Raw genomic sequence first — 13,789 nt, forward strand, 5'->3', positions numbered from 1 at the left:
TGGCTTTACTCAGAGGAGCTATTTTGATAGCACTCCTGTACTTAAGAAGAGAAACCTTTGCAGGAGCAGAGTGTAACTCAGGAAAGGCATCCATGGAAGCAGGAGGCAAAAATCTATGGTTTTAGGTGATTTAAAAACAGTTTTGCCAGCTCTTGGGAACATCAATTAAAAGAGATGTCCTTTGCTGCCAGAGAAAACTGCCTGCACCTGAAGAGAAGCATTTACTGGGCTTTGTATGAGTGGGAGACGTTTCAGTTTTTTAATGATGGAGAGCAACTGAAAAACCAAAAGGTTTGGAAAGGTTTTATCTCACACATGCACATGTGTAACATCAGCAAGCCCTGAGGCTTTGGGTTCAGGCCCGTCAAAGCCTTTTGAGGGAGCATCACTGAGTCATCTTCCCCTTCCCCCCTCACTGCAAGGCCTCGTTGCCCTTGGGGCTGCAGCCCTGGCTGTGACTTGCTCATAGGTTCACCTCATCAATGGATGCAGACATCATCCTTCACCACCACAGCAACTTTGTAGCCCAGACCAGGAATCCAGAAAGCGCCCATAAATGAGAGCCATGTCTGCTGCTGAAGCCTATTAAAGCTTCTTTTGGTCAGACTTGCCCTAATTTGGGTTTATTGCAAGCCTATGTAGGTGCTGGGTTATCACTCCATTGCTCATCACTCCAAAGACCAAGAGCAAACATCCCAGGGCACCAGCAGCTCCTGTGGGTCAAGGTTTACACGTGTGCCTTGGGATGTAGGAGTGCAAAGGATGCACAAGGAAAGACCATCCACCTTTGTGCACAACTGTGTGCAATGCTCATATGCCTCCTGGGGGAAGCCTGTGCAGCCACCTCGATACAAAGAGGTGATGAACTTGGTTCTTCCTTCAGTTTAACTTGCAAGCAACAGCCTCTTAAATTAGAGGAAAAGAGGTGACTGCTCCTAAAGATCTCTCCTTGCTCTCTTCTTGCACAACATGCTTCCAGAGTATTTTAATATGGGTCTCATGAGTAACTGAGAGAGGGGATCTCTGATGGGAGAGAAGTTTAGGGAAAACTGTGGCTTGTTGAGATTAGATGTGATGGGCCCTGCTAGGGGTTGGTCCCATGGCAGCTTGTTGCCCTGGCTTGACTGCTTTTTCCATCAGATTGACTCATTTTGGGGTAGATTTACAGAGGAACAAGCAAGAATTGAACACGTGTAGCCCAGTGAGCTATGGCTCCTAGTCCAGCATGGTCCCCACATGCAGATGGATCTCAAAGCTGGTGGCCCCTGCTCCCTTCTGCAGCTGGGGACACACACACAGCCTTACGAGACCCCCACGTCCCTGCACCCAGCTCTGCCCTGGATGAGAGAAGGGAGCTCTGTGATGGACAACTGCTTGCAGGACAGTCAGGGCATCACAGGCCTTGAGCAATGCCGAAGTAAAGCATTGCAACTGGTTTCAGTGCCTCTTCCTCACTGGGAAAGGTGGGGAGACGCAGGGCAGCAGTGGGGTGATTCGCACGACGCAGAGCTCTGGGGAAGCAGGGATGCTCTCAGCCTGGCTCTCAGCAGCCCAGCTGAAAGCAATAGGCATCATTTTGACCACATGACCACATCTCTTACCCCTCAAAATCATTGCCCTTGGCCAGAGGCCTGAGTCCTGTCAGGATGGAGGGAAGGGATGGAGGGATAACCCACACACCACGCTGCCTGGAGCCCGGCGTCGTCCCCGCAGTGACACTAACTGCCTTGGAAGCCTGATGGAAAAAGAAGTGAGAATCTGGCTTCCAGCCTGCATGTGATCACTTGAAGGGAGAAAACACCCTGGAAGCCCACGTGGTGGTGAAAAAAGAGTAAGTGGAAAGGAAGGCAGCAGCAGCAGCAGCAGCAGGGGGGGAGCGAGGTGGTGGAATAAGCGGCGTCCCGTGGGCAGGGGCCGTGTCTGTTATTTCAGACGGTATCCGGAGGGCAGAGAAATGCCAGGCCCACTTCTAATTAAGGCAACTGAGGAAGGGAAATGTGAGTGGCTCGTCTCAGAGGAGATCTGTGGGGAGGAAACGCAGCTGAAGGCTTCTCAGCTATCCCAGCCCAGCCGGAGCCCGGTGAGGTCCCCACCTCTTGCTTGCTTTGCTTGAGTTACTCCCATATGGGACAGAGTGCCAAATATCTGGTGGGGAACCCATGCAGGACTGGCAAGGAGGGGTGAATGAGATGACCTCATGGGTATTTTCCTTCCCTCTTGCACTCCTGTGACTCAGTCACCCCGCTGAGCTGGAGTCGCTGCCCTGGTTTGGTTCACGCAGAGACACCTCAGCGATCTGACCTGAGGGTGCTGCTGGGAGGGCAGCAAAGAACAGCAAAGCCATAGGGAGGGAAAGGGAGCCACAGAGGTGCTGGTTTCCCTGCAGAAAACCCCCATGATGAAGGTGGTGGTGAGGGTTGCTCTGTGTGGGGAAGCCTCTGGGGCGATGCCAGTAGGCTGAGCCCGGCTCTCCACAGCTGAGTCATGGGGAAGGAAAACTTGAAGTCACCCTCCAGATCCCCCATGGTCCAACGTGCCTGGGAAGAGCCTGATGGGGTGGCTGCAGCCTGAGGATGTCCCATTGACTGCTCTTTGGCTGGCATGGGTCAGTGTCACCCGTGGGGCTGGGAGGAAGGGTGAGCCCTGGCAGTGGGTGCAGGATGCCAGAGCCCTTTACTGAAATCATAGAAGCATTTTGATTGGAAAAGACCATTAAGCTCATTGAGTCCAACCCCTCACCTCACCCTGCCAAACCCACCACTACCCCATGGCCCACAGTTCCATGGCTTTGGGGTCCCTCTAGGGCTGGGCACTCCCCCAGCTCCCTGGGCAGCCTGGCACAGGGGCTGACACCCCTCTCTGGGGAAAAAGTTCTTCCTCAGTTCCAACCCCAACCTCCCCTGGGGCAACTTGAGGCCATTTCCCCTTGTCTTGTCATTCATTACTGGAGAGATCGACCCCCACCTCACTACAACCCCTTTTCAGGTGCTTCTAGAGAGTGATCATGTCCCCTCTCAGCCTACTCCAAGCCCTTGCAGGTCACTCACCACTGTTCTGGGTGCAGGAGCAGGATAGAGAAGCACAACAGTGGGGTGAGGGTTAGGGGGAAGATGCAGGATTTCTGCTGACAACCACCCTGGGGCTCCTTGCCCAGCTTTAGCATTGCACCCTGGCATCTTTTCTTGATCCTAAAGAAAACAGCATGGTTCTGGCAGTGGCACCATTCCCTGGCGAGGTTATAGCCCTTTGCAATTGTCACTCCAGACTTCTTGGCCGTTTAACTCTGGCCATGGTGTGTCCCCTCCACCCTGGATATGAGACACCTTGCTCAAAACCATCCACCTAAAAAGCAGAGCAGAGGCCAGCGGGTCCACACAGCATTGAACAAGGCAACCCTGTGCCTGTGTGCCACTGCCCTCTGCTGTCAGTGGCCGTGGGGACGCTGGTGGGGACACCCTGGCTTGTGTCACCCTGGGGACTGCTGAAGGACCTGCAAAGAGCTGCTGAGGGAAGGATGCTGTGCCCAGGATGTGTGCCTAGTCCCCAGGAACGCCAAGCCCTGGAGGAGTCAGCTCCTGCCCAGGCTTCCCCTTCTCCCTGGCTGAAAGCAGAAGTGGTGACTATTTTTGGTGCTGTCTCACTTTGGAAAGAGTGGTGCAGGGCCCCAGAGCATCAGAGCATCACCCTGGCTACAGCACCTCGCTGAGGGCAGAGGAAATGAGTCACGGTGAGGGTCGTGCTGCCTTTCCATGACCTGGCTGTGTGCCCCAGACCTCTGCCCTGGGACTGCCTGGTAACTGGAGTTTCCTTCCACATGCTGGGCATACCAGCTGCTTGGGGATGTGCATGAAGAATGACTCTTAAACTGCCTTTTTCCAGCAGAGAAACACTCAGGCAAAGCCTCCCAATGATACATACAGAACTTTCCTTGTCTTCCATCCACAGTCCTTTAGTGCATTACTTTTCAGGCTGGGAGAGCTCAGTGGGAGGATAAGGGCAACCAACGACCCCAGAGCTGGTCCTCATCTCCTGAAGTCTCCTCAATAAAAGGCCTCTAGATGGGGCTTTAATGCAATACTGCTGCTGGCCTCTACCAGGCTTTGATTGCCTGAAGAGCCCTGGAGGAAACCACTTGCTGGATTGGATTTGACAGCTTCTCCCAGCATGTTCCAGCCCCCACCCCAAAGGGTGCTGAGGTTTGTGATACAGAGCTGCAGTGGGAGCCTCTAAACCCCATGTACCTCTGTGGGCATCTGGATGAGCAAAGCTTTAAAAAGCTTTGCAGGCTGCTCTTCCACAAGCTCATTTTGCAAAAGAGTCAGTCAGGGACTGGGCTGGGATGTTTTACACAGGAAAAATTGAAGCAGCTTCTCCCCTGCCTGCCTCCCTCCTCCAGCTTTTGGTCTGAAAATAAGCAAAACCCAAACAGCTTGCACAGTGCTGGGAAGGCTGGAATGCATGGTGAGCAGTGAGAATGCATTCACTGAGCTCCCAGTGTCTCTCCAGGAGCTATTCCAGGGCAAAAGGTTCATCCCCATTAACCTACCCCTTGGGTGGTTCCTGAATCTCTTTGCCTGCAGACCGCAGGGGTTAGAAACACAGATAGGGATTACCCGAGGGACTTGCCATCTTGTATGGACCCAATTGTCATCTGCTGGGCACAGCTCTGGGAGCTGAACACCTTGAACCCCTGGGGATGGTGGGATTAAAGCCCAGTGCTTGTGTGTCCTCCTGGCTCTGTCCCCATGGTGACATGGGGCTGTTCAGCAGCATCACACACACACACCCAGGAGGGAAAACCTTTTTGCTCTTGGTGCAGAAATTACCTGGAGGATGATGACAAGAGTGACACTGGAAGTATAACAAGGCTGCCACTGAGCACCAACCCCAGGGGCTGACATTTAGGGTATTAACTACTTCCCAGCTGGGGTGTTCATTGCCATTGTCCATAGGCTGGGGTCTCTGTGCTCCTCAGCACCACACCACTGATCACTGGGGTGCACTGCTCTCACACAGGCTGGGAGTGTGTGTGCCTCTGCCTTTCCATGTCCTTTCCTCCACACCACAGGTCAGCTCCTGCATGCTGCATCATCAGCCCTTCCCCATCCAGCCCTTGAGCAGCAGGTTTAACCCTTGAACAACCGTCCAGCCCAGTTCTTGCATGATGGAGCAGCACTTGCAACTGCAGCCCTTGTATGACCACTCATGCTTAGCATTTGCATGGCCCTTGCACATCTGGTCCGTGCACAGCTGATCAGCCCTCTCACATCCAACCCTCATCTGCCCAGTGCTGGTGTGGCAGTTCAGCCCCTGAATGCCTGGCCCTTGCACACACAGCCTTTCCATGACTGCCCAGCCCTCGCTCAGGTCCCCAGCTGTGGCACATCCATCCCTTGCACATCTGACCCTCCCTGGCACACCCACTCCATCCCTAGCAAATCCACCCCTTGCACATCCAGACCTTGTACAACCTCTTGACTCTTGCCCAGCTGCCTGGATGTGCCACATTTACCCCTTGCACATTCACTCCTTGAAATCACAGCCCTTGCCCACTCACCCCTGGCACATCCATCCCTTACACACCCATCCCTTGCACACTCACCTATTGCATGCCCAACCCTTACACATCCGGTTTGCATGCCCACTCCTTGCACACCCACCCATTGAACACATACCCCCTGCACACCGTCCTTACACATCTAGTCCTTGCATGCCCACTCCTTGCACACCCAGCCCTTACACATCCAGTCCTTGCATGTCCACCCCTTGCACACCTACCCTCTGCACACCCAACCCTTACATATCCAGTCCTTGCATGCCCACTCCTTGCACACCTACCCTCTGCATGTCCAGCCCTTACACATCCAGTCCTTGCATGCCCACCCCTTGCACACCTACCCCCTGCATGTCCAGCCCTTACACATCCAGTCCTTGCATGCCCACCCCTTGCACACCTACTCCCTGCACACCCAGCCCTTACATATCCAGTCCTTGCATGCCCACCCCTTGCACACTTACCCCTTGCATTCCCAACCCTTACATATCCAGTCCTTGCATGCCCACCCCTTGCACACCTACCCCCTGCATGGCCAGCCCTTACACATCCAGTCCTTGCATGCCCACCCCTTGCACACTTACCCCTTGCATACCCAACCCTTATATGTCCAGTCCTTGCATGCCAACCCCTTGCACACCTACCCCCTGCACACCCAACCCTTACATATCCAGTCCTTGCATGCCCACCCCTTGCACACCTACTCCCTGCACACCCAGCCCTTACATATCTAGTCCTTGCATGCCCACTCTTTGCACACTTACCCCCTGCACGCCCAGCCCTTACACATCCAGTCCTTGCATGCCCACCCCTTGCACACCTACCACCTGCACGCCCAGCCCTTACACATCCAGTCCTTGCACACCCAGCCCTTACATACCCCTTGCACACCTACCCCCTGCACACCCAGCCCTTACACATCCAGTCCTTGCATGCCCACCCCTTGCACACCTACCACCTGCACGCCCACCCCTTACACATCCAGTCCTTGCACACCCAGCCCTTACATACCCCTTGCACACCTACCCCCTGCACACCCAGCCCTTACACATCCAGTCCTTGCATGTCCAGCCCTTACACATCCAGTCCTTGCATGCCCACCCCTTGCACACCTACCCCCTGCACACCCAGCCCTTACACATCCAGTCCTTGCATGTCCAGCCCTTACACATCCAGTCCTTGCATGCCCACCCCTTGCACACCTACCCCCTGCATGTACAGCCCTTACACATCCAGTCCTTGCATGTCCAGCCCTTACACATCCAGTCCTTGCATGCCCACCCCTTGCACACCTACCCCCTGCACACCCAGCCCTTACACATCCAGTCCTTGCACACCCAACCCTTACATACCCCCTGCACACCTACCACCTGCACGCTCCCCTCGCACATCCATCTCCTGCACACCCACCCACTGCACACCCACCTTTTGCACACTCATCACCTCGCACACCCAGCCCTTGCCCCTCGCACACCCAGTCACACACCCACCCCTCGCACACCGCACTCCTCACGCACACCCACTCGCGCCCCGTCGGGCCGTGCCACCCGTGCCAGAGCCTCCCCCCCCGCGCTCCCGCTGCCGTTCCCGTCCCCGCGCGCTCTCCCCGCCCCCGCCCGCGCCGTTCCCCGGCTCCGCCCCCGGGGGCGTGTCCCGCGCCGGCCCCGCCCCGCGCCGTCCCGCCCCGCCCCGTCCCGCCGCGGCGCGCGCTGGAGCCGCGCTATAAGAAGCGGTGCGGGCGGCGGGGCCGCAGCGGGCGCGGCGCGGGAACGAGATGAGCAGCGCCGGCGCCGCTGCAAGATGCTGGATGGACACGTCCTGCTGGGATGGCTCTCCTCCTGCGCGCTCCTAGGGCTGCTCGCCTGCGCCCCGCGGCCCTCCGCCGCCTACTTCGGGTAGGTGCCCCGCACTCCTCCCGCTTACTTTTATAGCTTACTTTGGTTTTCGCTCGGTTCGGTTTGCACCTTGGCCGCTCGTCCCACCCGAAGTGCAGATGCTGCCGGCAGCCTCCTTTCTCTCAGTGGGCGCGGACATCCCCTGCGCCGGCTCTGGCAGAGGGAGGGGTACCGGGGACGGACAGTCCCTGTGCCCGCGTCTCCTCCCCTGCCCTGCTGCTCGCAGCCGGGGTCCCAGCTCCTCTGGGCCCGCTGCCCGCCGCGGCCGGGCTCGCCGGGAGCTGCAGGTTGCAGCCTGCCAGGGGCTGCTGCTCTTCTCGCTCAGAACTCTGCGGGCGAAGAAGCGTTTCCTTCTGCCCTTCCCCGACGGAGCGGCGGCGGTGCTCCGCACGGACGGCACCCGGAGCGAGGCAGCCGGGGAGTTTAGCCCCAGGTGCGTGCTTTAACCTCCACCAGCATGACACAACACCCCCCCTCAAAACCTCCCCTTTCGCCCCAATTTAAGCGCATGCTTCAGCACCAGGCGCTGCCACAGCGGCTCCCGACATCCCCCCGTCGGCCTCGCTCGGGGTTGTTTTTCTCGGGGGGGCGGTGGTGGGGGTACGTGCCGCTGTTTTCAGCTTGGGGCGGTGTGAGGCTCGTTGGTGCGGAGGGGTGCCGGTGCCGTCGGGGCTGTGCGGGGCTTGGTGCGGAGCCGCCGCATCCCCACGGCGCTCACCTGTGCGCGGTGCCGGGGCGCGGCCGCCAGGGGGCGCCACAGACCCGACGCGCGCCTCGCAGGTGGCTCCCGCTGCCTCCCATCCCCTTCCCCACCCTCGCTTTTTGGGGGGATTGAGCTGGAGGAACCAAATAACACCCTCCCTCACCCTCTTTCCTTCTTCACAAAGCCCCTCCCGTCCCGCAGGCGCGTTGCAAACTGCAGGGTCCCGCCGGCTTTCCAGCTGTGCAGCTCCCCACCCGCCCCCCTCCCCCCAACTTTTTGGGGTGTCCCTGGAGCTACCATCATCTTATTTATAAAGGCTTGCCCCAAAATGGGGTCGTTTTGCGAGGGGAACGGGGTGTGAGCACCTGGGGGAGAAGTTTCGGTGGAAGTTGACTCGGGAGTGATGGCTCTTGCTGCTTTTTTGGGGGATGTTGGGTTGTGACCGCTGGTAGGAGCCACTGGACCAGCCCTGGAGAATGTTTTAGCAGACTTCAGGGTTTTTTTTTTTTTTCCTCCCCCCACCTCTCCTCTTTCCAGTAAAACAAATCCTGGTGTTGAGGCTTGTCCATTGCTTGTGGTCTGGCAAAGTTTTCCAAACAGTGCTACTTAAATCTTGTGTTTCCAGCTCAGAACCGTTTAACTTCCTGCTGCTGGGGCTGCTTTTCTGAGGAAACAGCCTGTCCTGTGTGTGCAGCTTTTTAGGAGAAGCCCTCTTCTCCCCCAGCAGCACGCAGAAGGCTGTACTGAGCCCATTAGCTCACATGTCTGCCCAAGACCACCAGCACAGTGCAGTTGTACTGTGCCTCAGGGACTGACAGGGCTTGGAAAGAGGCTTGGCTGTAGCTCTCCTGTTAATCCAAGCAGTGCTTGGTATCTGCTGTAGTGGCAGCAGGTAACTCATTCCAGTTGCTTGCTTCTGGGGTTGCTCCCCCTGTCCTCGTGTGGCTGGTGTAGATCTGAATTGAAGCATGTGCATGTTGAGCCAAGGGAGGTGTGCTGCTAGGTCTGTCCTGACCACTTTAGGTTATCCTGTCTTGGTACAGCTGCTGTTTCTGATTTGAGACTCCCTCTCTGGCAACAAGGAGGGGAGGGGAGTTGCTGCCAGATGTGCACCCAGCCAGATGTGCACTCCAAGTGCTCCAGGGCTGCTGTGCTGCACAGTGAAGTTTGCTTATGCAAAGCATCCTGCTTTCTGGTTAAAGCCATGGTGAAGCAGCAGCATCTGCTGCTAATCTCCTCTTTGTTCTTCCAAGAGGCCTAAAGCAGAGGTTGCACTTGCTGAGCTTCCAGGGGGAATAGTCAGTGCTGAGGTCCAGGGTCCCTGCTAATCCCCAGTGATATGTGATCTAACAAGTGTGTGAGGAGAGCTGAGCCCTCCTTGATTTGGGCTTGTGTATATTGGTAAGGAAAGAAGTCTTTGTATGTTCCTGCAGAACTCTCAGGGCCTCTGCAAGTTGCCCTGAAAGCTGGAATCAGCCCTTGATGCCAGAAAGGTAGCCACATGTTCAGAGAAACTTCTCCAGGTGAGGAAGACCTTGATGCCTCACCCTTTGCTCAGGAGCCCAGTTGAAATAGGCTTAGTTAACACAACCCCCTTTCCAGCCAGGGGAAGGGAATGCTCCTTCCCAGCCCCAAGGCATCATCAAAGCCTCCATGACACCTTTTGGGTGGGCTGTTAGACCTTCTGCTGTGGGTGCTACCCTCCCTGTCAGAGGTGGTGAGGAGCAGAGTGTAGCAGGCGGCTGTGTTAAGCAGATGTCGTGCTGCAGCTGAAGTTTAGCTGCTCCATTCTGTCTGGTGGGGGATAGGGACAGCTGTGCATGATCTCTTCCCCCTCCTCAACCAGCTCCCCCCTCCCCAATCCCCAATGTCTTATTTCAAGGAAAGAATTCAGTGTCTCCAAATGTGTGGCCTGGCAGGGAATTAGTGCATGGGGACAGAAATCAGGCATGGTTACATGATAACAAGGTTGTGTCAGCATGTAGTTATGTCTGTGGCTGTCCCACTGGGAAGCCAGTGAGCAGGAGGGGATGCTGGGGTGGGCAAGGTCATGGCTGGCGGCTGCTGCTTCTCTGGATGTCTGGTTCTGGCCCTTTCAGAGGGAAGCATAAGCAACCAGAACTGATAAGTGCCCTCAAGAAGCAGAGTGTATGTGAGGATGCACTGGGAGCACTTGCTGTCTTGCTCCATCCCCAAGCTGCCTGGTTAGGACACGTGCTGAAGGTAACAAGTTCATTGTTGGGCTGAAGGGAGGCACAGGCTTGTCCCTCACTGAGAGTTGCACTGGCAGCCTCAGTGCTGCTCCTTGCATGTTGCTGACCTCAACGATGCTGGAGAGAAGCAGGAGCTTTGGTACACAGCAAAGGCAGGACCTGAAATGATGCAGAAGTAGCAATGAGCAGAACTGAATCCCTCCAGGCACCTGCTCAGTAGGGGTTTGCCAGCCCTGTTTCCTGGGAAGCAGCTGGAAGAGGCTGGCTCCAGGGGGCTGTGGTGATGGTCTTCCAGCTCCTAAGCCTCATCTGCAGCTCTAGCTGAAATGCTAGAGGGGAGAGAGCATGCCTGCAAAGCTGAGCATGGCTTGTGGGTAGGTTTAGAGTTGCCCATTGGGATGTGTGATGATGATGATGGCTGTGTTTTTTGGGTAGGAGTACATATGGGAGACTGTTACTGGCTGAGCCCACACCAGAGGGGGAAGCATTGCCTTGAGATAAACCTCAGCTGAGAGGCAGTGGCTGCTCTAGCAGTGAGGCTGCTTTTATGTTCAGCTGTCTCCCCTGCAGCTGGGCTGTCTGAAAACTAATTTGCACCGTATTACAACTGGCTGATGGGGATAGTTTGGAGCAGTCCCAGGCTGCCAGGATCCCTGAGAAAGCATTGCATTTCACTTTTCTTCCCTGCTCCCATTTTTCCTGTGCCCTACAAGCTTTTGGGTGTGGGTACCTCCCCTCCTTCCCTTTCCTTTCTGAAATGTGGCTGGGGGTGGTGGAAATCCCATGGTAGCAGCTGGGGAATTGTGCTTGGTCTTGCACTACTGGGCTTTGGAAGTGGTGGGTGACAAGATGAACCATGCTAGGAGGACAGGCAGCCTGATTAACTTCAGTCCTGGTGCTAGTGGGAAGGCAAATCAGCCTGGAGGAGCTTGCTGCTTTCCAGAGCTGCCTGGTCTCTGGATCTGAGGCTGAAACCTGTGCAGACCATAAATCAACCCCCCTCTATTTCTGGATGTTCTGATTTATAGTCCCATTCAGTTTTGATGCACTTTATTTCCTTGCTGGATGAAGTATTGGTTTCTCTGCAAGTTGGGATTTGCTCTCCTTTCCTCCAGCAGGGGCCAAGCAGCTCTGCCCCCTCTCCAAACACTTGTCAAGACAGTAGTAATGTTACAAGTGGCTCATGCTTACATAGTGTTTATATTGACAGATTGCAATGTTCTTCATAAATGTAACTGATCTGGCCACTGCACGCAGGCAACAGGAACCCTGAAATGCTTGGGTGGAGGAGAGGGAGGGAGGGGAAGCATAGCTTGCCCTAATTTACCAACACACTGCTGGGGAGGGCAGCTTGGGGTGGGTTTGATTTTAGTGTGGGAAACACACTACAGAACACAATCCATTTGGTGTTCCTGCTTGCAGATGCAGGATAGTTGCTCTGCTGTGCTTTAGGTGCTGCTGGGGTAGATGCTTTGCAATTCAGGGTGTGTTTGTTAGCATTTAGGTGGAAAGTACCTGGACACAAGACTTTGATGTTGAGAGGTTGTGACCACCCTGGTGGGGTGGGCTCTGAAAGGGATTGAGTTAGCACGAGGGTCGGAACTCCTGGTGCCACGAGCGTGTGGCATCAGCTTGAATGTCACCTCCACTAAAAGCAAACCCCACTGGCAGGCTTTTGCTGCATGGTTTCCCCACTCCCCCATCCTGCTAGGACAGGCTAGGTGGGCTGTGGCACATCAGGAATTTCTGTACCTGTCACTTGATGGTGATGTGGGGAGGGGGCACACGCTCCTGTTTGCAAGCTGCCCCCAGGAGCTGCTGTGTTGTCAGGCTTGTTGGCTTCCCTGACTGCTCTGGTGTGTGTATGTGTGTGAGATGGAGCAGCTGGTGCTCAGCACAACCCTAAAAACCAAAACCTGGGCTTGGGTGGTGAGGGAGGAATGTGGCATGCAGGCAAACACAGCTGGAGCGTGAGGAGGCAGCTCCTGGAGCTGGCAGGGTGGCTTTGCCAGCCCACCTGCTACTCTGCTGCCTGTTCCACACAGTGATGCTGCTCTGTAAGGTGCTGGAGCTCCTGGTTTGCCTTGCAATAGGGTGTGCCCAGCTTGGTTGGTTTCTTGTTTCCTACTCTTCCTTGCTTCTCTGGAGCTGGGTGAATTGTCATGCAGAGACTGGTGTGTTTGAGTCCTGGCTCAAGTCATGGTTATAGAATCGTTTTGCTTGGGCTTAAGATCATTGAATCTTAAAAGCCTGAGTCTTGGAAGCTCCTTCAGCCTGTGGTGTAATCAGAGGATGGAGCAAAACACTCCACAGACAGGGATTAGTATGCTTTATGTCCTGGATTGACCATGTTGTCTGAGACTTGGCAACTGTTACCTCGTGCCTCAGTTTCCTTGGAAAGACACTGGGGCTGTTTCTCTCTAAGCTCAGCTTAGTGGTGAGCACTGTATGCAGCCAAGTATTGTGCTACAGATGACTCCCTGAGGGAGAAGATGGCTTGTTAGGAGAATATTGAGTGTCTACTTAGCAAAGCAGGAGGCCAGTGACTTTCTTTAGTGTGACTGGTGATGCAAAACTAGAGACCAGGAATCTATAGGACTCTGGTCTCCTGGTGAAAGGCCTGGTCAATGATTAACTTGCTTTCTGGAAGCTGCTGACGACAATAAAAGGGAGCCCAGCTCCACAACCCCACCACAAAAAGCCTAGGAGTGTTTAATAATTAAAGGCCCTGTGCTTTATCATGGGTTAATGAGAATCACCTTCAGGCTTATTCAGTGGTCGATAATTGAATTAGGTGATGAGACTGGGAAGGTTTAAGTGGAAGACTGCAGGGAGAAGCTGGTGGGATGCTGCTCAGGTGGAGTCTTTCTGACTGGGCTGGGCTTTGTGTCTTTGCCACTTCATTCTTTCTGTCTGTTTAATCTGCTGTGCTGGCAGATGTGCTCTGAGGTTCCTGTCCCAGGGATGCTGCACTCCATCCCCTTTATTTGGGGAGATGCTGACAATGGTTTTATTCCTGGTGTTTTCAAGGGGGGAAATATTGATATTCAGAGGCTCCTTGAGAGTGTTTTTTGGTGAAAAAGCCAAGCCAGAAGACAGTGCTGAGCTATGATGCCTGTGTTGATGGAGTCTGTCTAGCCAGAGGAGGCACTGAACCAGTGAGCATCTGCAGTGCTTCCACTGTGAGGCAGTTTCTGATGCAGAGCTGCCCCAGGGGTGGACAAACCTGGGAAGCTCATCTCAGAATGGGTGAAGACTGGATTTGCTTCCCTTGTGTGCCTCATGTCCCTGTGCATTGCCACTTCCTAAGAGGGACTCAATGTTGGAAAGGGGGTTTGAAGCTGTGTTTTGAGTCTGAGGAGATGCTACCTTGGGATATGCCATGGGGGAGACTGTCTTGAACGTGATCTCAAGGCACTGGAGG

At 55.2% G+C, this 13,789-nt stretch overlaps 1 protein-coding gene across 1 annotated transcript in view; it reads left to right on the forward strand.

Annotated features, from left to right (window-relative positions):
• The first annotated feature begins 7,354 nt into the window (after positions 1-7,354).
• WNT9A (Wnt family member 9A) overlaps positions 7,355-13,789 on the forward strand; it is a 54,134-nt gene continuing 47,699 nt past the window's right edge. The window contains exon 1 of the mRNA XM_061997171.1: positions 7,355-7,449. Coding sequence (XP_061853155.1) covers positions 7,355-7,449 — 95 coding nt within the window. The remainder of the gene's footprint in view (positions 7,450-13,789) is intronic.

Source organism: Colius striatus, chromosome 5 (genome assembly GCF_028858725.1).
Source record: "Colius striatus isolate bColStr4 chromosome 5, bColStr4.1.hap1, whole genome shotgun sequence".
NCBI classification, from domain to species: domain Eukaryota; kingdom Metazoa; phylum Chordata; class Aves; order Coliiformes; family Coliidae; genus Colius; species Colius striatus.